The following is a 26,048-nucleotide window of genomic DNA, read 5'->3' on the forward strand; positions in this document are numbered from 1 at the left end:
TGAGTGTTTCTTTGATGTCAAAACTATTACCTGATGTGTTTATACTTTGGGTTTGAGCAGCTGTTGAGAGTAAAGGAGGGTTCACACAGTCGTGGACCAGGCGAGAACACTGCTCTATTTGAGTGAGTCACACGACCTGCTTAACAACGCCGGTCTCCAGTCCCCACTTGACTTCGCAAATTCTCCTTCTCACCTTCAGAGTCACGGTGTTCGAAAATGGCACACGACTGACTCGGTCCTGATCACTCCAACATGCCGGAGTGGTTACGACCACTGTCTTCAAGGTCGTATACTACCAACTGTGCAACGACCACTAGTTCCCACTCGGTAGTGAGCACGACCTCCGGTGCTCTTGGTCGTGTTCTCGCCCTGTCCACGACTCCGTGTGAACCCCCCTTATGACGTAGAGTAATTCTATGTTGACTGAGGTCACATCTCAAGTGTAACGAGTTTGTCATCAAACACCATATGGCATCTCGCTTCAACTTAACTTTTCAGAATGATACATTTTCTGATTCACCTGTTCCAGAGAAATCGAGAATATTGTATGATGAACCGTTTCTATAACAAAGTTGCACTTAACTGGCTTTTTCAGACATTTAAAGAGTGAATCGCTGAGCACAGTGGATATTTCTGACACATAATATAACTGTTTTTGTTTTCTGATTTCAATGTTTTTTATTTTAAGACCATGTACCAGGAACACGTTGCTTGACTTTTTGGTCACCCTGTATATACTAATTTTATTTGTCACTTAGCCTTCCAGTTAAATCAACGCCATTTAAAGAAAGTTGTTTATGACAAAGGAAAAGTGTGTTCACATAAGTGAGAATGTTGACCAGGAGCTGTCAGTCAGTGCAAGCCGAATTTTGGCCATAATTAGGGTTTTGGAGATGTATTAATATTGTGACTTTATCTAAATCTGAAATTATTATATTTGGTTTACTATTTCGCTACTGAAACCCAAGAGAATGATTCTGAATGAGTGTTCATGGCCTCTGGCGCGGTATAAAACCCCGTAAGCCAAGAAGATATTAAATGGCCTCTGGCTTGGTGTAAAAACCCGTAAGCCGACAAGAGATCAATTGAAAAGGCGGATGTATCGACTTACAACACAGCGTTGTATCTTGGTTGTGTGATACAAAAATCAGACTATCTGATTTTGTAGTAATACGATGTATCATGACTTTGTATGGTAAAGGCTATCCACATATTGTAAAGTTTCATTTGGTTGAAAAATTAGGAATTTGGGGGAAGACACATTCCTGTTAGTCACGTGTTGGGCATTTGTTTTTTTTTATGTTGGTATGAGTATTTATTTTGCCCCAAGGAGTCACATTTATTTCAGAACAGGCTGTAGGAGCTTACATGATGTCCTGGGCTCAGCATTCTCACACCCTGACCAAGCTATTGTCTTTGCATGACTTTTACGCAATTCCTTCCTTTGTCTGAAGAGACTGTGTGAGGTGATGTGGGACCTGCACTTGCAGCAGAAATCCCAACACTAAAATTTGTGCTCAAGAACCCCATTTCTTCCTGTTGGTTGGCTGACAATTAAGTTGCTCATCATGTTTGAATTGCTAGACCTCCAAAGTTATTTAAAGTTGTAAAATACACGATAGATCTGTTTTGTGTGAATTTTGGGGAGTCTATCAGCACATTCAGTCTACAGAAGGAATCGATCAGTAGCCATAAACTGTACGTGATTGTAGAAGTTTGTATTGTACAATAAACCAGTTTCTATGTATGGGCTTGTACACTTTTCTCTTATCCTTACTGTCAAAGCTCCTAAGGTATATTAGGTTTCCCATATTTTTCATTCAACATTTCAAGCTTTCGAGGCTCTTTAAGGACTCTCATAGATTCACATTCCGGATTGACGGAGGCGTTACTTATATACTTTGTATATCATCTTGGAAATTCAGCGGACGCCGACTTCCTTATGAGCTCGGCGTAAACCGTAGTCAGAAATGTGGGGCGAACGCGATGCCTTTTCTAATAAAGTAACTTTTCTATTTGTGTAACTTTTTTTTGGAATTCGAATCGTGTCATTGGAAAACAGAGACAGACAACGGCGAACGAATAAAATGTACGGAGAAGAAACATGGAGCTGAAACAAGAGGGAACACAATAATAATTGTGATCTTACCTCTCGTTCGATGTTTGGCTTTTCCACGGATCTGCGTTCTGGCATTCGACAACCGAAACCTCCCAATAGCAACACACACCGAGGAGTCGCAATATATCGGTACAACCCCCCACGCCTCCACCCCAACCCGCGTTATTACAGCCAAGGACTGGAAGGAGGGGAAGAATGGAGACAGAGCCATCTGTTTTTGGCCCTTGGGCAAATCATCCCTTTTATTCCAACTCCTGTAGCAGAAATTTCTTTCCCGAAGTATCGCCGTTGTCATGCGAGCAGAACGACGCTGTAAACGTTGGATTTAAAATTTAAATGTTGACGAGTATACTCGTCACTACATTTAAGATTTATTTATAAACGAAGTTGTAACATTTGATTTTTTGTGTTTGTTTGTAACAAGATTTATGAAGCCAACGCTCATATTTGCGGTGTAGAAGGGTCATCAGACACTGGGATCATTGGTTCGAATCCCGCTGACGACATTTTCGCCTTTTATCTGTTCTGCGCTGTGCAGCTCCGCATTTTGCGATGAGCTCATTCCGCGTCTACCGTCAGAGGATTAAAAGGACGACTTTCTCACAAGCGAAAATATTTCCACACTACTTTCAAATCCTGTACACCATCTCGTGCATTTTGCAAGAGGATTTCAATGACTGTCGGCCATCTTCATAAACCGTTGTCATGTGGTCCACGGTTCACATAGAACAGGTCAGTAGGAATGACCCTTTATTCCTTGCATTGCGTTCAGACTCTGACCACTAAAAGGTCCACGGCCGTGTTCCTGGTTTTTGCGCCACGTAGAGTAGGCGACTAGCAGCGTCAAAGACAAATGTTTCGGAGACTAACTCTGTTTCCATCATCATGTTAAGTTAATGTAATTCACCGATGAGTCCGTGATACCGTTTCAACTTGCAACAACTGCCGATTCCTCTCAAAAGAAGTCTGCGTCTGAAATATATTAATTTCCCCCACTCATTCCGAAATCTGAGATTTTGTAACATCATTGGTTGGACTTCCCGCATAGATTTGTGATTGGTGGAATATTTTAAATTCAAGTCAAAATAACTTTTCTCTGATTGGTCGGTTCGATACCCGAGGCCAACTGTTACAGTTTACATCGCGTGGTGACTCTAGGTCACTTATGCCTACTTTTGCATAAACTCAATTAATAGGAGTCCGACCTCCCAGGGGTGAAATCCTTCAATGGCCAGTTGAAAGAAGTTTTGAACTTCTTGGTGGATTTTTCGAAAGGACAGTTGACATTGCTTCGTCCTTGATGGGCGGTTGTAGTCCGAGCTCGACCTCATGGCTAAACGAATACAGTTGGTTCTTCCTCAGGCACATGACACAATTACCCGGTATATTGGGGCAACTCAGCCAAACGTACATTTGCAACTTTTTTTAAATATGACACGTAGATCAGAAATCGATACAAAATTCACAGTCTGTTGCCTTTGTAATGACGTTCTTGTAAACGATGTTCATGAATCTTCCCCTAATACCATGAAGACGGTTTCGTAACTCGAAACATGTCGCCACAAGTGGATTCATTTAATACAAGACGCAAGGTGAAACTGCTGTGTGTTGATGAATGGTAATATTTTAGATAAAATTAGACGTCTTTAAAATAATTAATTTCAAAAAGACTTCTTGAGCAGAAAACAACGAGGCGAAATAATTTTTCCTTCTTTCCTGCAAACAATATTTCTCTTTTTATTTATTTGTAGCTCCTACATCAATTAAAATTTCTACATTATTTTCGTAAGGAAAGTAATTAACATTAATGTGTTCGTCGGGGTTGTAATCGACTGCAAATTACTGATTTTCCCAATCTAACATTCTTTTACGTTTAGCCTCCTTCTTTTTAGCGTTTCTTCTTCTCCTCCTTTTTTTACGATTCTCCTCCATCAGTTTGTCTCTGTGTTTGTAGGAGTAATCGCCTGCATTCGGTAAGTCCTTGACGACACAAGTCGACATCCAGTGTCTACGAACATTCATGTCTGCAGTCTTTTGCCTGCAATTTGAGATATTGAAAGTGAAAACAAACAATCTTCCATCATCCATCAGTGTTATCTACACTCAAGACAATTTTTACCACATTTCGCGGACACAGTTACAGAAAATATGTAGCTCAACATGCGATGATGTAACTCACGAAGGAAAGCCTCTTCTACAATAAATAATTTAGTAATATAAATTAAAAAAAAATGTAATTTGAATGTCAGTGCAATTATGTAAAGAAATTATCCATTTTCTTAAAAATATATATAATTTTACTTTTGGGGTTATAAATATCAGAGATTTGGGTCTAGAATAAGTATAAAATAATTATCTTTGCGAGTCGTAAAATGTTTTGCCCTAAAAATGTCCACGTCTGATGGGTTGGCTCTGTCTTTGGGTTGAATGGGAAACTGCTTGAAGCTAAGGGCACAGCTTCCACCGAAATGTCGTTGCTTGTATTTTGTTTCCTGACAACCTTAACATAAATTCCCCCAATCGGAATTCAATGCACGATTGCCTCACAATATTTCAGAACAGTTCCCACGTGATCTTTCTTTTGCTCAGATGCACACAGAACACCGGCCATATTTCTATCATAACGTAATACATTTTATTACAATCAGAGTGGAGGGAGAGGTTACCACTATTTTAAAATGCTGTGAAATGACTTGTGTTCTGGCTAGCGACGTTTGGTAAACTTCATTAAGCCATTAACTTCGGTCAGAATAATAAATTTAATCACACGCTCTCTTTGGAGAGATAAGCGTGTCTTGTTTGAGACACGCGCCCATGACAATATTTCCCTCTTTTAGCAAAATATTTTCAAAAACATTTTGTCCCACCAAAAATAGTTCCGGAGAGGTTCTGCTAGACGTAAGACAGACAAAAACCATAATAAAATGAATTTCTGTGTGAATTCTGGCTTTTGCACAAAAAAGGTATGAATAAATTTGTCTTTGAGATGTTTTTGGAGCTGCTTACTCAATCCGTCAACAGATGGCAGGAGACTGCGTGGTCAAACACGCCAAGGAACAGCCATTTTCAAACAAACTTCCGTCAGAAGTGGGAACATGAGACTGACAGGCGTCGTTAAACCTGAAACTGGCCTAAGACTTTGATGAAAGGCGAAGACTATGGCGATGCTGATGTGCTGAAGGCCAGACACCTCCTGCCCGAGAGAGTGCCACTGATCAAAGAGCCTCTTATTAATGCAGTCACAGCTTACGTCTGATTAGCATTGCCTAGTCATTAGCCCTCTGATTTAACCAATCAGCTTGACCGCAACGTCGCCCCGCCTCCTTTCATTCTACACCCTTAACCATCCAGTTTTCGCGCGCTTATTCGAGGCTCTGAGTAAGCAGTAAGAACCTCTGAAACGTCGGTCACTATAAGACGCTGCATCCACAAGATCGCAGAAATCCTTACCGGAAATGATTCACTTCCTAGTGCTTTTCGAAAGTTACAGTTTTTTGATTATACAGCCCTGAACAATCAAACAAAGAAACAAAGAAACAAACCATCGATTTTCCTTGTCATTGAACCATGCGACGTCCTGGTTACAATAATCATTGATGACGAAGATCGTATCGTCCATCACTTCTGCGTGTAAGTAATATGAATAGAAGTTCATGGCAGGGATCTCTGTCCACGTGTCTTCTGCAGGGTCGTACTTTTCGGTACTGAGCTCGGATGGTGTCTCGTTCCATCCTCCTGCGCACACAGTAACAGGTCACAGGATATAAAGAAAAGCTGCCAAAGGGAACTTTTCCTAACCCCATTCAGCGGGGCCCTTCTTCATATTCATTACTCTGTCAAATGGCCACGAAATGTTTGGCCTTTCTGGAGCCATTACCTTATTCACAAGAGCCTGTCTGTCTGTTCCCACTTACTCTAGTTCAATAAAACATTTTAATATTATCCTTCCTTTTAAGACTATGTATCACAAGTGGTATCTTCTCTTCAACATTACCAATCATAACTTTCAAGATGTTTGTATTTCTCGTATCTTCGATGCTTCACACTCCGTCCGTCTTACCCAACCGACTTTACGCTCTTAAAATTTGTAAATCCGTGAACGGAACGAATAAAATACAACGAAGAAAACTGATTCCCTTTTGCAGTATTAATATTAGTAGCAGGACCGAAATTAAGGATGAAATAGCTAAAATATTATTTTCGTACTTGTAGCATCAGGAAATTGCGCCTGACATCTGTTGTCTACTTCATGAAACTGCGCGCGAAAGTAGCTTTAAATATCAACACAAGATGGCGTTACACAAAGAAGTGACGAAAAGCAAAGACTGCGAAGGGACTGCTTTAAACCATCGGCTTTTTGGGGATAACAGCGCGGCAAGCTGAAATTTCCCTGCTACAAGAACAAAATATTTACCTTTGAAACTGGGACTCTGTGAAAAATAGGGCATACGTTAGTTGAAATGCCACAAGAGATTATACAATGTTAGTTAGTTAGTTAGTTACAACACATTTCACAATAGAAAGTTCTGTAAGAAGGACAGAGCAGCATCACTCAGAATGTCCAGAGTTCTCACCCAGGGCGTACAGACAGCCGTGGAAGGCGACGCAAGAAAGATCGTAACGTTCAGAATGCATCGGTGCGACGAACGTCCATCGGTTGGTGTCCGGGTCATAAACTTCCACCGAGTTTAGGAAATTCTCAGCATCTCTTCCACCAGCGACGTATATTTTGTCTGTAAAAACAAATTAGCTATAATTAAAGTGATCCATGCAGAGCACAGACATGGGACAATCCCTACTTAAATATGTAAATCTATTAATGTCCCCCTTCGAGTCACAGAAACTGCATTATATGTGTTATATGATAGCCAGTTTGATAGTTTGATGGTTGTTTGCATTCACTCCTAGTGTACACTAAAAATGCAGAAGACGACGCACAGGGACAGCTTACGAGAGCAGAAGAAACCATCACGCACTCGGAACTTCAAGCCGTTGCAGTCTGTGAAATAACGAAGTCCGTAGCACGGATAAAAGAAAGGGATATTGAAAGAATATGGGACGATGGAATGAGGGAAACTAAGGTCAAGAGCGAGGAGGAAACTTTGAAGATGAAGGCATAAGGTTCGTCTGAAACGTCGGTAGTAGTCAAACGACAGCCATCTTCGTACTAGACACCGTGAGAACCTCAAATCCCGCGATTCCTTCAACATTCTTGCGTTCTCACACGCGGACAGACAGACAGACGCCTCGCCTTCTGCATTAACTCACAAATTTCTGTTTCAAAGGATTTACGTACCATTCAGTGCAGCCGCACTTGCATCGATTCGCCGTGTGTTCATGGGAGCGATGAAAGACCAATGATTCGTCTTGGGGTCGTATCTTTCAGCCGATCTGTGAATCTTATAAACAAATTGACCGCCCATGCCGTACACTGAACCTCGCAGAACTGCCACACTTAAACTGAATCTGAAACGATAAAAGTACACGCTCTGCTATGCTCATTTATTTCTGATGGAGATGCATTTCCTCTCGCAGAACGCAATTGTTCGCTCGTCATTGTTAAATCTTAATTCAGACGAATTAACAAGCAAATCGCATTCTTAAAACCAAAATTGTCGCAAATGTCCTCCTGTATGTGAGTGGTACAATTTTACATCCACTGCCCACATTTATATCTTGACTAAGACAGCGACTATCAGCTTTTGAAGAAGGACTCTGTTCCAAGGACTTAATCAGTTACCAAGCTGCATCTTACCTGTTTTTAATAAGCATAGGCGCCACCTCGCGGCATGTCTTCGTAGCAGCGTTGAAGCAGAAACATGAGGTTATTGAATCCCTGCCGTTAAAACCTCCGATGACGTAAATGTCGAAACCGACCACTGCCATGCCATGGCTGGCTCGCGGACCGATCGAGTCGACCCCCTCCACCTGCACAGGAAGGATAGGTTATGTTCTTATGTTTCTTTGGGTCATTCGGTCTACTGATGTGAATTCATTACATTAGAGTTCAGGCGACCACCCACCGGAGCAGAGGTACAACCCCCAACAGAGGACCGAAATTGCTACACCGTGGAGGGAGGCACTCAACAAAGACCGTGAGAAATTAACTTGGAGCGAAGGTGGAAACAGGAAGACCCGAGGAGAAGCTCTCGTCAAGTTCGACAGACAAACGTAGAATTAATTTCTGATCAACAGCTGACATTTCAGGTTCGTACTTTGGAAAGGACAGATGTTGGTGTTTTGGGTTTTATCGACGCAGAGATGGAGGCAGTACGTCCATGATTAAGCTTAAATAAACAATTACTTGGTAAAATAAGGAAAACTAGTTTCCCAGAGGCGTCATTTAACAAGGCGCGGTAAGAGTAGGAATGCGTGCAACTCACCACACTCCACCGGTCTGCTCGTGCGTCGTAAGCTTCGATCACATCTGTAGGGTCTCCGTTGCAACTCCCACCAATAGCAAACAGAATGTCCTGTGGGATTCGCGGGTAGGCAATCCTTGGTGTCACGAAGTCCTTGTCTTCCTTCGTCAACCTTTCCACGTCGTCCAGGAATTTGAGCGTCTCCGAGATCATGAGACTACACGCCTCGTTTTCCATTACGTACGGGTGTTTTGACACCTGTTGAACAGTTGAAAGTGGACCTTATGAACGTTTAGGAAGGGATGTCATGCAGAGGAGACAAGAAATTCACACATAATTTTGTTCTGAAATCACCGAAATAGACTGTGACATATACAGGAAAATGTTTTTTTGGTTTTTGTAACGACGCTCTTAACAAATGCACAGGTTGAGGAGAGAAGCAAAATCTAGGTTAAATCGACCTTAGAGAAAAATATTGAAATGTGTTTCAACCGAAAGTTAAATACTTCAGTAAGGGTTGTAAATTGTAATTTATTTCTCGTCTCTCCCGTGCGATCACCACATTCTTTTTGATTCGATAATTTTAATTAATCGTCAAAATTACGTAGCATCCAAAGAAAATTATGACAATTGGTTGTTTCGAGTGTCAAGGGAGGCAACCTTCTGCATGTTGATGGTTGGGGTGGAAGGTCCGTCAACACAACAGCGTGTGATCATGGGCTCGATTCTATTAAGAGCCATTGCATGTTTCGACCTTAATTGGTCATCATCAGGTGGATCTCCAAAAGTAGTAGATAGAAATGATAAGTTGTAAAGACATTTGACGCAGTTAACATTTTCATGAATCCGTGCGATTGTTTCACGAATATTCGTAAGAGGCGAGTGGCTGAAATTACAAGGCATTTGACCTTGGATAGAAACTTTTTTCCCTATCGAGTTAAAGCGCATGGTTAAATGGAAGAAGGAATATGGCTGCTTCGTGAGATTACGTTTAAAATATTAGAATGTTAAATCTGTCTGTGAGTTTGAAGCCCCTGGGGTAATTTATTCTCAGAGGTAGAACGAAGGCTTCTTGCTTGACTTTTCCGATATTTGTTGTCCCTATGTGGTCAATCAGCTGAAGATTTTCACGCTAAGTGCTCATCGTCTGAGATGCGTGAAATTGTTATAGCAGCTAAGACCCGCTTCTTAAGGCAGTAGGATCTTTGGTTAAGTAGAACGCTGCATTAGAAGACGTGATTTATCAGTTGGAGGATTTTCCTGTTCGAGCTGAGTGGACGTTTGAATGTAGTTGACGGTGGAATTCTGTAGTTGAATTAAAATAAGCTGAGACTTCAATCAAAGTTTGTGGCACAGACGATGAATAAAAGACGATTATTATCTGCAACCACATTTCTGCATAAAAGGACGTTATTGTAACCATGGCAACTAAGGGAATCTGGGGATTTCTTACGCAGGAAATTTTGCGCGGAATAAGGAATTCAAAACATTGTACAATTTTCACGATGTCATTGTAACATTTTAACCAGAATTGGAATATGTCAAGAGATTCCGTTAAAACGTATCAGTATTAAATCTAATGAACGAGCTGGAACTGCGGACAGACAGACAGACGGGCTTACACGTGACGAAGAAAAAGGCTCCCGATTTGCATTAATTGGTTACGAACACGTGTGAATATGGAATTGAAAATGCGGGATTTACTTCCAGTAAACATCCACGATTTCAGGGGCATACTGACCTCCTCCTTGAAAAACTTTGCGTCAAGTCGTCCCAGTCTGACGCCCTTCAAAAGGTCCGCGATGTGGCCTTTCCTGTTGTCCGGGTCGTGGTTGATCCACCGGAGAATGCACTCCCACACAACTCTCTCGTCATTCACGTTCAGTTCATCGGACTCAATTATCGCTTGCAGCTCCTCTACAGGCAGTTCCAAAAGTTCTTCTCTCTTCTGAGACACTTCCACGAAGTTGCGTTGAACGAAGCTACGAGCGTGAGACTCGAGGTAGGCGCAGAAGTGAGACCTGCAACAGCGAGGGTAAGAGCCGACTCAGAATCTTTCTCCTTCGGACTCTGACACATTGAAATACTGAAGCAATAACGGGATTCTGAAGTTCTAAAACACCACAGTATTTCGCCTGAAGTTTTTACCTTAGCCCTTGAAGCCCGAATGAGCGAGACTGAGAGCAGACACGTGGAGAGGCAACGCTGAGAGACGCTCCGTTTAACCGGGGCAAAATAGAAAGTTTTCGGCTCTGAAGGTTCCCAGGCAATGCCCGCTCGTCCTCGTGATAAGGTTACAGGTTGAAACAAGGGCATGGCGTACGCAAGTGAAGAAGGCAGTGAGATGAGGAGTGTAGAATTTTTAATTCTGGCCGTAACCTTGGCGAAACGACGTTTCGGTAACTGCGTGTGTTAATCCCGTGAAACCTCGTGTAACCGGGCTAAATGGGGGGGAACCACGTGTCTGACGAGCGGGGCGAAGGGGAACGTGGACACGGAATTGAACAAATAAGTTGAGACTCGATAAAGATTTTAGTCGCTAGCGAATGATGCGGGCGAGTCGCACGCACAAGCCGACGGCGAAAGTCACTCGTGAGCGCTGTTCGAGGGAGTCCCTGTTTTAAAACAGTGAATTTATCAGTCATTCTGTCCATCGCATGAACTGGAGGTTCCGGTGTGATTCTGCCGATGTCAGTTGATTTGCTTGCTACGTTGTCCTTAACAAGAAGGTTCAGCGTCTATGGGACCCAGCGTCTTCGTCTTTGCTCGATAATAACCAATTCTCTAAATATCTTGAAGTGTTCATAATAATCAGCTAAATCTGGGTGTGAAGTTAGATCAGTGAACTGTACCGCGTGGACTTCGATTTAAACACTCTCCCCGGTGGAATCCAATCCCAACCGATCTGTCGCTTAATGCGGGAATCAGATAATCGAGGCTCGGTTAACAGAGGTTTTGCTGTACGCAGAAGGATGTGGGACTGAATGTTGATTTTGGTGTTGGGAGGATTATGTAAGAAGCAAGGAATTCCGCAGAGAAAGAAAGAAAGAAAGAGAAAAGGATTTCGAGAGGAAGACAAATTTAATTATGACCCTGCAATAGGTCGAGATTAATGTTCCACATGGTGAAATTATTCATCTGCTGGTCATAATGACGATCAAAACATACGCAGTTAAATCAGAATATTTAAATTACAGGGACGTTAATAACAAAATGCCAACGCATAATAATTTGCCCAATCCTCAATCAGAGGCTTTAATCTCCGACCCGGCACTCGGCTGCTCTCTTGGGTAAAGCTGATTCGCTCCAGCGGCGAAGGCTGGCGTCACAGCAAATGACAAATGAACATCGATTACCTTGCGAACTGCAAGATGTCGATACAGTTGTCGACGTCCATCGCGTCCTCGAGGAAGTCGCAGCAGAGTTCGATAACTCCTGGTACCCTCAAGTAGTCAGCCGTCTCGAGCAGCCGACACGCATTGTCGTAGCGGATGTCCAACTCGCGAGAATAAACATAATCTAGTATCTGGGTCATCTCCTCCGAGCTGACTCCGTGGAGGAGAACATCAGTCACCTCAATGGTGTGCAGTGATGTCGTGAAGAGAGTCCTGAAACGTCGATTTGGAGAAACGGCGAACAGAAAATTACAAATCATGCGCATAAAGTTTAAGTTTCTATGACTCACGTAGCCAAATTAAAGTATCTTTTGTCAATGTGGTGAATGAATTTTTGTTACCAGAATAATTAAAAAACTCCCAGAATGAGTACGAATGGGACCGGATTAACTGCGAGAGGTTCAAAAGCGGACGAAGGTTTAAAAGAATTTAACCTAAAAATCGGAAAGCAAGCAGCGAGCATTTGAACTATGGAATGGCCACCTCGTTTCTTAGATAACCTTGATGCCTTCAAGAGATGTCTGAGGTTATGACAACTCCTACAGAAATTTTAAAGCCAACGCAAATATTTCAACATACATCGCGGGCTGCACATTCCACTGATTGAGCAGTTCGTAATATGAAATCTATTTGCTCTGTCAAAACAATTTAACCGACAACAAGCCAATGTTTCTTCGCGGCCTTTAAGAAGTGATCACCAACCAGGAAAGAATTTCCTATTACAAATTAAGGGATTTGCATTGCAAGACAAACGGAAAGATTTGATTGTCGGAAAACTGAAAAAGGGGCACAGCGTCTTTTGGGAAACAGAAGCAATGGCTCGTGGTTAAAATTCATTCCTCATTTCAAGAACTCGCCGCAACTTTATTTAAAACACAAGCAGATTAACGTATGCATAAATTATAGATCGAGTTTCTAGTATCAATGAAACATATCTCGCGAAGATCTTTGTTATAGTTTATTATACTTCAGATAGAGCAACACACAGCAGCTTTCAATGTTCTGGGCATTACCAACTTTCTTCTGGACTTTGTCGGTCGCCTTTATGTATTAAAAGCAAGACGTTTTTGAAATGGATTCCATTTCTCCCTCCAGATCGATTGACTGTCACCTCGGTACAACCGCACTTAAAAATTAGTACAAAAAGCACGTAAGTCTTCTGGGATGTTGTCTCGTAGAAATTATCGGACGTTTCAGAGGTACCTACTGCCTCCATCATCAAGGAAAGAAGGCAGTAAGTACGTCTGAAATGCCACTCAGTTTCTACGGCGCCGTGAGATTTCATGACAATGAACAAATAACAAAAGACAATCAGCCGTATAAAAATACAGCTTTCTGCAACGAAGGGGATAAAACATTTCACATAGGAATTGACGTTTATCATGTCCTTACTTCACGTGTTAATTAACCACGTCAGTAAATAAACAAACCTGAAATATTCGCTACGCATCGACAGAATCACTCTGTGGACTCGAAAGACGCCGCCGTCCTCCGACCTCAGCACCGCGTCACACAAGAGGTTCCTCTCTCTTAGTTTATTCAGTCGGACCAATGCTTTGGTGCACGTGCACCTGACGCCATCTTGCTCAGGACAGCCGCTTTCTCGCTTAACCTCCATCTCCTGAAAAACATTCGATCGCTGTTACAGGTTTTTCTTCAGACTGACGCGTGTGCACATCAACAGGGAGTGACTGAGAGGGAACACGATACTGAGAAGGATATCCGATCCTGCGAGAGAATTACTGACAAAGGAATGGCGAAAATTGCGTAATATGGAGCTTTATAGATCTCTTCACTAATTAATAAATTGTAGGTTGTCAGATCAGGGGTGATTAGATGGGCTGGGCTTGTAGAACACATGACAGAGACAAGAAGTGCAACTGTTTAATCGGTAGACCTGAAAGGAAAAGGTCACTTGAGAGTCCTATGAGTTGCTGGGATAATATTAAAATGGATATTAGAGGTGAAGAATGAATGTGTGAATTGACTTCATCTGCTTGAGTATGTGGCTTAGAGGCGGGGTCTTGTATACACTGACATGAAACTTCATGTTTCATAAAGGCGAGATATTAGATTACCTGGGCTACTGTTAGATTCTCAAGCTGAGTTTGTTTCTTTTATATAGAAATGCCTGTTGAGATTCAATACAAAATGACAAAGCTCTAAATGTGACTAATCTAACAAACTACTTAGATGGCTTACCGAACCCGAAGGTTCATCACCGAATTAACCAAAGCCCTCCACCGGACCCTGTCCTGGGCCAGCAAAATCCAGTCTCCTTCAACTCCTATCTCCCATAGATCCCGCCTGAGATTATCCTCCCATCTACGTCTAGGTCTCCCCAGAGGTCTCTTCCCCTCAGGCTTCCCAAATAGTTGACCCAACCAATCAGATGGCTTACCGAACCCGAAGGTTCATCACCGAATTAACCAAAGCCCTCCACCGGACCCTGTCCTGGGCCAACAAAACTCAGTCTCCTTCAACTCCTGTCGCCCATAGATCTCGCCTGAAATTATCCTCCCATCTACGTCTTGGTCTCCCCAGCGACCTCTTCTCCTCAGGATTCCCAACCAATAACCGGTGCACACCTTTTGTCCCATCCATGCACTCCACATGCCCAGCCCATCTCACACTTCTTGGTTTAATCACCCTGAAGATGTGACTGATTTAGACAATATTAAGTTATTTCATCTTCTTATATGTAAACTACGTAGACATTACGTATAAAAACATCAGTGTAATCCATAAAGTCTTAGATGCCTCTGCTCTGATGAACTGATTTTAAAAATTTAGGAAAAATTTTGCCATAGAAATTGCGTGACCTTTGAAACAGAACCAGACAGTTAAGAAATAAATTTTGGAAAAAGAAGGTTACCCCTTTTCATAAGCATAACATTTTCGAGTTCTTCTCTCTCTGTAGAACTAAAAGTGCTTAAGAGCTTACATGATTAAGGACTTTCCTGCCTAAGTTACACATTTATATAAACCACGAGCGCAATACGTCATTTAAAATTATCAAATGAACGCGAGAATTACAGTTGGGAACAGTCACAAAAGCTCTAATTTGTTCTAACGCATGCCCAAATCACGCCACTCAAACACTGCAATGTACAAGACATTCTATGAAAAGTCGATTGGCACTCGGCTCGTCAAAGAACAGCCCACTTTCTTTGCTGAACCAGAAGGCTCATCACCATGTTCACAAAATCCCGCCACCGGGGTCTATCCCGAGTCACTTGCATCCAGTTCGCTCCATCGAGTCCCATCTCCGTAAGGCCCATATTAATGTTATCCTCCCATCTACGCCGAGGTCTCCCCAATAACTTGTAAACACCCCTCCCCTGCTCACCCCCTAACAACATCGGGTGAGGAGCTCGTCATTCACTTTTCTCTATTATCTGTGCCACTCCCGTTTTGGGTCCAAACATCTTCCTTGTCAGAGACCCTCAGTCTATGTTCCTCCCTCAAAGTTAAAGACCACGTTTTGCACCCATAAATTCTTTGCACTCGATAATAGCAATCATTCCCCGGATTTAACCTGCTGATAATGAGAGGGAGATTCGTCGATAATTAGGCTTTTAAAACCGAAATAAAATTTCTTCAGAGTTCCCTAAAACGCTTTAATAATGTCGATGTATCAAGAGATGAAAAGTTTTAGAATTATTGTTCAGAATACAAACCCCACTTCTTAGCATCGACATATTTTTATTAAGATTCTGGGATACGAAACACGTTTTATTCCTTTAAAAAATTAATTGCCTACCGGAATATTATTTTATTATAAATGTTGCCGTGAACAAACATCAGTCAATCTAATGTTACTTGAAATTGTGTTAAAAAAGTTTAATTCTCTTACACGAGTTCACAAATGCAGACGAAAACATTAAATGTGATGAACATTAATAATAAACAGGTATCCCTTACCTCAAACTTTGTTCAGTTGTAAGAGACCACGACGTCCACTGGCAAACATCACAGATTTCTTAATAATTCCTATATAAGAAAAGAACTTGTGATGTTCTAAAAGGATTTTAACAGCACAAAATTGTCTACTCTACGACGCACTTTTTTACAACCGACTCACAGCTGAGCTCTTTCCGCAATGACGAAAGAGGATTGTTGACGGCAATGTATACTAATGCAACAATGCCGAGTAAACAGATGACACAACAATTAGTTTCTTAGGTAACATAACCATTGTTGTCGATCCATATTTACATATTGTTGGTAGTTGAAGGAAAAATTACTCTAACTTATAATTTGGTTACTTTCAATAATTAATTCTAAGTTCTTTGACTATAAGAAGAGAACACGTTTAAAAATAATGAGAAGATTGCAATTTCATTGTCCTTATTTAAAAATAAGGCCCGGTTTCAGTGTAATTGATTAATTTTAAAGATGATTTTTGAGGTGGCCGGGCGCTGAGCCAAAGAAGATCTTTCCTTCGTGCGAATCCCGGGGAAGATGTTTTCTGTCGTTCGGATAGCGACCACTAGGGACGAATGGCGCTAAGGCGAATTCTGTTCTTGATCCTGGGAAATGATTTAATTGACTAAGGTCACAAGCCCGAAAAGCGTCTGAGACCCAGAAGTTGAATTTGTAAGGACCCGTCGTATTTCCCCTTAGTAAATACCGCAGAGTCTACCGGCCATGGGTAGACTCGAAATTGAGGGTTGACATTTGTTTACTCGTTCGCTTGTGGCCCGTGAAGATGAAACCTGGCGTAATTATTCCTCAAGACAAATGAGAGAACACAGGAAGGTCGGAACTCTGAGGGAAGTGTCCTGAGTTCGATTTCCGGCTAGGGAGGTCACTTTAACTCCGAAACTAAGCGAGATAGAACAACGACGCCAGGATCAGAGTTTCTCTGCTTCGAAGAGGAGATTACGGAAACGGGGGCCTCGACTCCTGACAAGAAGAATGGCTTCTGTTGACAGGAACGCAACCGCGTTAAGAGAACGACGCCAAGGCAAAATTCTTTCCTTTCGGAGAGGAAGTTACAGGATCTAAGGTCACAGACCCGAGTCTCTCTTAAGAAAACACCATTCCTGCGTAAGAAACGCTTTGTTGGAAATGGTAAATGAGCCTCATAACTAAAACGAGGGTTTGGTCGTGGCGGAAGCCTTGACGGTCTGTTGCTGCTGCTGATGAGAATTTTCGCGTGAGTCAACTCGTCCTTCTTGGAAAGGATTTTGGTTGGAGAGTCGTCTGGAATTTGAACCCATAAGTCGCTCACGTCAGCTGAAGGTCTTAATGATTTGGGAGTGGCGGGCCGTCCTCCTTGTATTTGCCTTATGACTGAGGAAAAGCTCGGAAAACCTCACTCATCCCCAACTTTCTACTAGCGCCAAGTAAAACTTCTTTATCGAAATTTCAAATGTGTCCAGTCTAAATAAATCTTGTCTCGGATCCATCAAAAAGTTTTTCCGGCGCTTTTATTAAAGTAGGATCACGAACACTGACCTTCTTCGATTTTAATTCCGAGAAACAGAATTGACGTTCCCTCAATGTGACGCCAGCAGTTAATATGAAGATTTCACACTTGTCAGTTGGTTCATCATCGTTTAAAACCGAAAAGCAACAAGTGACTTTGGCTACTGTTACGCACTGAACTCAAGGAAGACTTCTTAGTTGTCACGACACTTCGTGCATGAACCATCAGCTTTAGCAACTTTAACGCTGCGTTCTGTGTTTATGGGTTGCACTGCAAGCAGTATGGAACAGGGGAACCGCAGAGACCACGTGTGTCGGCTGACGTAGAAGGCCCACTCCGGGAGCCGATGGCATCTTCGGCCGGGGGAGAGAACGCCGTAGTGGAAAGAACGATGATAACGAATTGCAGAAATCACAAGCAGACTTGCGAGCTACAATTTGGGACGCTTTGCTAGGAGATAGAAAGGAGGAGGAGAGAATCAGGCAGGAGGACGGAGGTACGAATGAGGGTATTGTAAATCGTATAGAATCGACTGCAGACAGATTAACCAGAGAAATGGCGAGTCTTAGAGAAGGTACCCGACGTGAAATTAAACTTGTAAACGAGAAAGTTGGGCGACAGTTTGCCAGAGTGAATGAGCAGATGCGAGAGATCATGGCGGGAACCAGGCGAATCAATGAACAAACGAACAAAGAAATAGTCGAGCATAGGCGAGATGTAGACAGTGAGTTAGAAACTTTTTGGCAGGATTTGCAAAATTTTAGAAAGGAAATGAGGTTAAATTACGTAGACTGCGAGATCGTGTGGATGCTGTGGAGAAGGATAGTCAATCCAAGATAGAGGAAGTAATGTCTAGATTAGGCAAAATGGAGGAGAAATTATCAGGTGCTCGTAGACTTTTTGACTAGCCAACTACCAATGAGAAAGACAGGCCCTCTGGTGACAATTTAGATGGTTTAGTTCCCGGGACCTCAACCCAATCAGTAACGCCTGTTTGCCGCCATGAATCCGAACATCTGCAGAGTGAACGTGAAGTTAGAATAAGTACAAATCTGCCAGTGTTGTCGGATGGACCTGTAGATTGTAGCAGCAACAACACAACTATTACGCAGGGATTGGTTAAGCAAGGCCCGTTGCAGTGTCATGGTGCACACTTGTTAGATCTTGTGCTTCCAACTTACAGCGACCGTTCTAAACAGATTCGGTTTGGCTCCCGATTGCTTTTAAGTCAGAAACGGATGGCTATGCTAAACAATGGTGCACGGCGATACACAAAGATTTGAAGAGTTATGAGCCGTTCAAGGTCGCCATAACCCAATTGTTGTGGAATTAGCAGATACAAGCGACCGCGCCAAGTTTGACAAGAACAAAGAAAGCATGTCGGAACACTTCTTGAGATATGCCTTATTAGCAAAGAATCTATCGCCGGCTGTGCTGTATGCTCAGGAGGCTTCTTACACATACTACACAGGTCACCACCATTCACCGACCTCACTACGAACATATGTTGGTTAGGCAAGGCTTTGCTCGAAGCAGAGTTATTTTCCGTAAACCGCGTACGAAACAGGCTACAAGATTGTGTGTGTAGATTACCGGGAGATGGCTGCGTCCGAAACGGGATACTACTGCATACGCTTTATTTAGTCGGGCTAGGCTGCGTCCACAGTTCTCTTCATTCGTTCGTCTAATGTGCTTCAGGTTGGTTGGGCTAGGCTGTGTCCGTAACAGCATACGTCCTTAGTAACTTAGGTTTGTTGGGTTTGGTTGCGTCCAAAGCAGGATACTTTCTCATGTGGATGAGTTGATTTGGCTTGTCTGTGTTCTTAGCTAGCAACCAGTTCAGTGGCATAGATATTGTTTGACTAGGGTGCATCTGTAGGTGGCTACTTGCTCACTGAATTAATATCTCAGGTGGTTTATGACAAAATGATCGATAGAAAATGATTGCCATCGATTACTAGCTAAGACTCTGTATATTTGTTGTGCTAAATAAAAGCCATATATCCATTTCGTTACTTTTATTTCATTCCCATATCGCAAAGAAAATATTACCCTCAAACGCAGACACATTCATGTGAAAACCCATGGGCGTGTCCCTGACACAGCCACACCCTGACTTTCCCCTTCAGTTTGGATGTGTTACCTTTATTTTCTGCCTCGGACATTGATGTTGCACTTGATGGTATACCAAGTGTTATTATTAAGGGTTCTGAAATCCTTGCTACTATTTTTAAATTTATTTTCAATTTTAGCTTCTCTCAGCAACAATTTCCCCACTTTGTGGAAACAAGCAGCTATTGTTCCAGTTTTCAAAAAAGAAGACAAAACTGCTTCTGTTATAAACTATAGACCTACTACCATAATTAATAATGTTTCCAAAGTATTTGAAATTATTGTACATACCATGTTTCTTATTATTTTAATTCTAAATGAATCCCTTGTCAACATGGTTTTAGTAAATCCAAATCCACCACTTCTAATCTGGTTACGTTTTTGGATTTATTTTCCCCTTTCGCTTGTTCCCAGTCTCAAGCTGATGCCTTTTACGTTGATTTTATCATTTTGTTTTCTATATTACTCCATATTTATTAATGTTTTCTTTAAATCATTGCTTTACAGACTAATAATGAACATCAGATGAACCACGCCATATAAAAAACAATACCTTCGTTCTAATATATAAGAGTAATTCTGATAAGAACATCTTCCATAAACTGCATAACATTGTAAAGGATTGTAATTCGAGTTTTAAATTTACCAATCTAATTTATACCTGAAGACGGTTAAATATAACCGAAACATGTCGTAAGAGACGTTCCAATTTGTAAATCGATCATTCGATGCGGAACGTGAAATGATATTTTAAATATTTTATATTTTATCATCTTATTAAAAATTGTGATTTGACGGAAAATATTAAAACATTTATCAGTGTTGTTTTGCATGTCTTACGTTTGCACAAACTTGGTGACTATGAACTGTCTGCTGGTTATATGATTGATTTCTTAGTTACCTAACCAGCAGACATTCGCAAGTACGTTATTCTGGAGTTTTGTCATTTCGTTTTGATTTATTGTCTGGTAACTTTCAAGGATCTGTATTAGGACCTTTGTTGTTTAATGTGCAATGTCATTAAATTGTAAGGCCATAAAGTCTCCTCAATATAGTTCTTTACTTTGAAAGGACGCAGAAAGCTTAAAGAATTTGAAAAATGTAAACTTCAAAAAATTTTGGGTTTTGTGTTTTTTTTTGACAATTTCCAGCAATTTTAGTTTTTTCAAAAAAATTATGAAAATTTATAAAAATGTCGAAATTTTTCCCATTCTATACCTACCAGAAACGTTGAATGACACCCAGTCCATGCGAGACTCCGTCTGTGCAGCACCCAATCTCTGCTTCTCACGGTCTCGTCCGGGCTGGCCATGGGGCCGTTCCCGCGAAAGAGTTCCCGGCGACCGGCCGACCATTGTATCTGTCCCCTCTTCGAGGCCTGCCTCGCTCGCGGCACTGCGTTCTGAGCCACCCGTAAATCAGCAATCGCCGGTCGTCGGGGTCCGCAGGCCGGCAGTCACCGGCAGTCGGCTCCTCGGCTGCCGCCAGAGGCACGGGCAGCCTCCCCGTGACAGCTCACTAACACTTATTTAAAAAAAAAAATATAAATACGTACATAAAAATGTATGTATGTATGCATATATATTGTTATTTTTTATTCTTACCAAGTCGGTATCGCCGAGGGGTTTGTGGTGCCAAGCGAAACAGAAAACTACGACGCACCGCCGGACATTGACTCGGAACTCGACCGACCAAGTAGCATGCACCGCACTCGCGCGCACACACAAAAGCCACGGCGACGTACTTTATGTGATTTCTTATTATATTATGTTTTTACTCTTTTTTGATTCTACCAAAATTTCTTATTCTCTCAAAAATATATATGCATATTTATATACACATGCGTATATATATTCTTAATTTTATTCTTATGTAGTCGGGATCGCCGAGGGACTTGTGCTGTCAGGCAACGCGGAAAGTAGCACGCACCGTGTGACTTTGACTCAGAACACAGGCAGCCAACTACCACACACCGCACACAAACGAGACACGGTAAGCTGCTTGTACGTGATGTTTATTTATATTTTAATTTGGAGTTCCCCCCCCCCCCCTCCCGTTTCTCTTATTGTTTCATTCTTCGCACTGCGTCGTACATGGACGGTCGAGCTCTGCGGCTATGTTACACGGTGCGTGGTAGTTAAGACAGTCGAGCAAAGTCCGTCATAAATAAATATGAATAAATATGAATCTGCCTTCAATGTGTGGATAATGGCAACCCATATCAACCATCGACATACATGAATGTACAAAAGAAATGTATTTAATCTCGATCTTGTGTGTACATGGGATATACGGATATCCGCACGTAGGAACGTTGAAACTTCGATATCAGCAGACGTGCGTGATTACACCAAACGCACTGATGATAATGTTTGGCATGTATTGCCTTACGTCAGTGGTCCCCAACCTTTTTGTGCCCAAGGGCACATTTGAGAGCTTATGAGATCGTGGCGGACACCAACCAATTAACAAAGCCAAATTTTCTTTTCTCTGGACAAATAAGATATGGACACCAAATAATACACAAAACAACACGACGTTTATTGATACAAGAAACCACGCAATCAAAGATACGTACTTTTATAAGTACAATTATTATTACTCAAGTGGGAAGTTAGTGTGATGTTTGGCACTGCATTTTATCGGCCAGTTTTTCAAATTTGGGAGAGTAGGATGATGTTGCTGCTCGCAATCGTCAAGATGGGCATTAGTACGTAGAGAACTGTGCTTTGATTTTATAATGTTCATGGTTGAACGGCCTTTATTATTCAGTATAACCTCTTTCCGTATCAACGCGGGCACCGCGTTGGGGACCACTGTTGTACATTATTTCGCCCTCACATCTTCATCAGTTATCAGAGTGATTATTCTCTTGTAACATTGATGTCACTGTTAGGTCAAGGTCATGACAAAGTCAAGACAAGATCGCCCCAATAGTTTGCCAGATAGAGGTCTTTAAAATTCTCAAGGTCATACGTATTTATGCCAAACGGTAAATACCTGATTGACCATACTCATGTCAAAATGAGGTCACGTATAGGTCAAGGAAGCCACGACAAATTCGGCCCAATAGTTTCGTAGATACTGGTCTTAAAAAATCTCAAGGTTATATCTTCTCACCAATATTTCTGCTAGCCAGCCACCCTAGGGCCACTACCCCAGTCGCACCCCTTCCCAGGGCTATCCCCTTCTTTGGGCCAACCCTCATGATCACCCCTACCCAAGATCGCCCCCCCCCCGGGACCATCCCCTCAGGATCCCTTCAGCATCACCATATCCCAGGAACCACAGCATCCCCTAGGACCCAAGGATTCCCTGATGAACCCCAGGGACACTGCCCTCTAGGACCACGGCAGGATCCCCGAAGACAATCACCTCTAGAAACCCCTATAACCCCCTCCAGGATTCCTCGGATTTACCAGGACTCCCCATGACCATCCTAGTATTCCCCACCAAGGATTCCCTACCTAGATCTAGCAGAATCTGCCACCAAACATTTCCAACAGAATTTCCCACGATCGCAACCCAGGATTCCCAGGGATTCACCACATAATATTACTCACGATCCCGCAGGATTCCCCACCAAAAATCCCCATATTATCCCAAATAGGATCCACAACCAGAATTCTAAACGCCGGGCCGCCACCCCCGCGCCCTAACCCCCCCTGGCGCCCAAACCCCCCCGCGCCCTAACCCCACCCCCGCGCCCTAACACCCACCCGCGCCCTAACACCCACCCGCGCCCTAACCCCCCCCCGCGCCCTAACCCCCCCCGCGCCCTAACCACCCCCCCGCGCCCTAAACAACCCCCCGCGCCCTAACCCCCCCGCGCCCTAACCCCCTCCCGCGCCCTAACCCCCTCCCGCGCCCTAACCCCCTCCCGCGCCCTAACCCCCCCGCGCCCTAACCCCCCCGCGCCCTAACCCCCCCGCGCCCTAACCCCCCCCCCCGCTCCCTAACCCCCCCGCGCCCTAACCCCCCCGCGCCCTAACCCCCCCGAAGGGAGGTGGAGGCCCAGGCCGTTTCTTGAGCGAGCAGTGGCGCGGACCCGGCTCCGGACAATGGCCTGGGTGCCGGGCGCCTGGTGGCGGGTTCCAACGAACCGCCCGAGTCGGACGAGTCCAACTCGTTGGCTTTGCGCTCGCACGCTACGGAAAACAGGACCTCGTGGGCGAGGCGAGTCGTCCAAGTCTTTCGACTAACCGACCTGGCAACAGATCTTGTCTAGGGGATATAGCAAGAGCATAGTAAGATTAGGTATAATGAGAGGACCACTCAAAATTCGAAAATAGTACCAGCAACGAAAGCGCGGTAATTGATATGGAATAATACCAACAGGGGGGCTCAACCCCAGCCGCTAAGTGGTCATAGGAACTTAAAACAAACCTCTTAAAGCAAAATAATAACTTGCGCCCTCTGTGGGGGACGGCGCTTTTGGTGGGTCCCGATGTTCCCGCACAGAGGACGCTGCCGTTTATTTTACGTTTTTCGAGCCTTGTTTTATTCTCTACGACCATTTACAGTCTGAGGCTCACCCTCCGTCCCGCGATTTGGTTTCATTCGATTAAATCATTGAGTTTTCGCTGCTCGTAGTATTTTCGCTTTTAGTGTTTTATTACTGGACGTATAATTTTATCTGCCCCTTAGTCATCTCTGCCGACACGCGTTGGATGAGTTTTTCATCTTTGCCTTTCCCAGCATGCTCCGCGAAACTTGTTTTCTCCGAACAAGTTGAGTTTTTTCCGGTTGTCTCTCTCCTGCTCCGGTACAGCGCGGATGTACACAGTCTTTACGTAAGTTGGGGCTTCAGTCGGCCATTTTGATATTACGTCTCAGCTTGTGTTTGGTTGAATTCTCGATCTATTCGACAGCCAAAGAGTTGTTGAAGCTTTCGTGGTGGTAGTACGAGGCTCCAAAGAATGCAGGCGAATTCGTGATAGTGAAAATACTAACCGATTTTCTCTAGAAATTACAAACGTCTTTGAGTTAGATTTTATTAACCCTTGCACCATTGAAAATGTAATCCTGGAATCTGAAGCGAAAATAATAATAAATTCTTATTGTGTGGATTTCCACCTCTTTTGCCATTCACTGTACGTGTAATGTAAGCACAAATCGATGAAAATTGTAATATTGATTATAATTGACTCCTGGATTTGACCTTATCATAATGAATACAGGTTTAACCTGGTCGGATAGATAACCACCCTGACTTATCGGCATTTCTGTCTGGCGGCTTTACAGGTGAATTACGTCGCTTTTCCATGGAGAAAGTGGAGTGATATAAGATCGTCTATATATTTTTCTCTAGGACTGTGACAACGCACATGCGAGAGTACATGTGTCCTGTTGTGTGTCCTCGCGTGCTACGTCCTGTACAACGCGAGCCTACTTAAGTCATTCAAGGTGAGTTGCATGAAATATTCCGTCCTCTGAAGTAGAGAGTTCTGAAAGTACGTTGAGAGAAAAACTTATATTGCGTGCTGTTACCGATACAACGTGACTTGGCCTGCGTCACACAAGACAAGATGGCTGAAATGACGTTGCAACACTGAACTAAGTATTCTGAGATGATATTCTATTTTACGTTTTCATTGTTCTGTGATACTGCCCACGCATTCCGTCTCCTTCTAGGTCAGTGGTAACAACCACGTGACACTCGTTCAAGACTTGAGGTTTACGGAGCGGTGAGGATGACGGCCGCTTACATCGTGAGGTCGCTAACACGACAACCCGAAAATTATATTACAGCAGCAGCGAACTAAGGACTCCGGTGAGTACAATGAGAAATTGTCAGATAATGCCCACTGATCGAGTTTCAGAGCGTACGTACAGAAGCGACGTAATTATAAATTCTTGTCATTATGTCTGCTTTGAGGTGATTGGCGGAGCCCTCTTCACATTCACGGTGATTATGATATCATCATTCTTCATCGCCGTCGTGAACCTCTGAACCAGAAGATTTTTCCACGTCTCGCTCCTGGACGCTGCTCTGTGACGTCGTCTGGCTCGAGACGTCTGAAACGATGAGGCACCAGCGAGCGATGGACTCGGGTGAGTACGGTGATGTATTATTTCGAGGTTTATTAAAAATTATAATGACTTTCGTAGATAGTGTTCTGTGGGAAATTAGAAATTAGTATGTCTCGACGGTAATGTAGTGTCTGAGTAAAGCCTGGTCTGCGTGGATGGGATTTCGCGAAGGTACCGATATCGCCAAAATCAAAGAATGTTTGAAACCCCCTACGTACGGTAAGGAATCGAGTTCTTTTATGAGTTGGAAACAGAAAGGAAAAGTTACAGATCGTTTGAGAATTGTTGATGGGAAAGATTGGAAAAGGAGAAAATGCAGCCAATCACAGAGACGTTGCGTGTCCGGTGATAGACACGCACACTTGCGGTATGAGACCAGTTTCTTGCGTCTGTCTTGTTGTAAACATGTACGGCAGTCATCGTGTAGCTGACAGTCGTTTAACTGGTCAAAGCCTTTCTCTTCGTGTATAGACACAGAAATTTTAAAAACTGACTGGTCGTCCTTACTTCATTTCTGTTGGATAAATTTCGTAAGGAAATGCTGTTGGTGTTAGGTGGACCGAGTATTGCGTACGGAGTCTGTATTGATTTGG

General features: G+C 43.0%; 1 protein-coding gene and 1 long non-coding RNA gene across 5 annotated transcripts in view; one reads left to right on the forward strand and one right to left on the reverse strand.

Moving 5' to 3' along the window:
• Nucleotides 1-25,474, forward strand: part of LOC147874559 (uncharacterized) — a 385,344-nt gene extending 359,870 nt beyond the window's left edge. The window contains exons 1-3 of one of the 4 annotated variants that reach the window (XR_015534226.1): nucleotides 23,844-24,526; nucleotides 24,667-25,195; nucleotides 25,301-25,474. This is a non-coding gene — a long non-coding RNA (uncharacterized LOC147874559). Of the gene's footprint in view, nucleotides 24,527-24,666; nucleotides 25,196-25,300 lie in introns of those variants that run through there. The other 3 variants (XR_015534225.1, XR_015534227.1, XR_015534228.1) reach the window with 3 other exon arrangements.
• Nucleotides 3,838-15,961, reverse strand: LOC147874560 (kelch-like protein 10). Its single transcript, XM_087345334.1, has 10 exons — nucleotides 15,801-15,961; nucleotides 13,307-13,497; nucleotides 11,838-12,089; nucleotides 10,223-10,502; nucleotides 8,503-8,739; nucleotides 7,875-8,047; nucleotides 7,416-7,585; nucleotides 6,694-6,852; nucleotides 5,662-5,854; nucleotides 3,838-4,157 (listed from the first exon to the last, which is right to left on the reverse strand). The coding sequence occupies exons 2-10, from the start codon at nucleotides 13,492-13,494 to the stop codon at nucleotides 3,959-3,961; spliced, it is 1,851 nt and encodes a 616-aa protein (XP_087201460.1). The 5' UTR covers nucleotides 13,495-13,497; nucleotides 15,801-15,961; the 3' UTR covers nucleotides 3,838-3,958.
• Nucleotides 25,475-26,048: the final 574 nt, after the last annotated feature.

Source organism: Zootermopsis nevadensis, unplaced genomic scaffold (genome assembly GCF_977971745.1).
Source record: "Zootermopsis nevadensis isolate Lab colony 2312 unplaced genomic scaffold, Znev_1.0 Znev_ptg000008l, whole genome shotgun sequence".
Taxonomy (NCBI): domain Eukaryota; kingdom Metazoa; phylum Arthropoda; class Insecta; order Blattodea; family Termopsidae; genus Zootermopsis; species Zootermopsis nevadensis.

What these genes read in the sequence shown, in the direction of transcription:
- LOC147874560 (XM_087345334.1), bottom strand. Translation starts at nt 13,494, where the DNA reads ATGGAGGTTAAGCGAGAAAGCGGCTGTCCTGAGCAAGATGGCGTCAGG. An exon ending in GACATCTTGCAGTTCGCAAG is followed by an intron (nt 10,503 to 11,837) that starts GTAATCGATGTT and finishes TCGCTGTTGCAG; the next exon opens with GTCTCACTTCTGCGCCTACC. An exon ending in AATGACAAGGAAAATCGATG is followed by an intron (nt 4,158 to 5,661) that starts GTTTGTTTCTTT and finishes CTCAAATTGCAG; the next exon opens with GCAAAAGACTGCAGACATGA.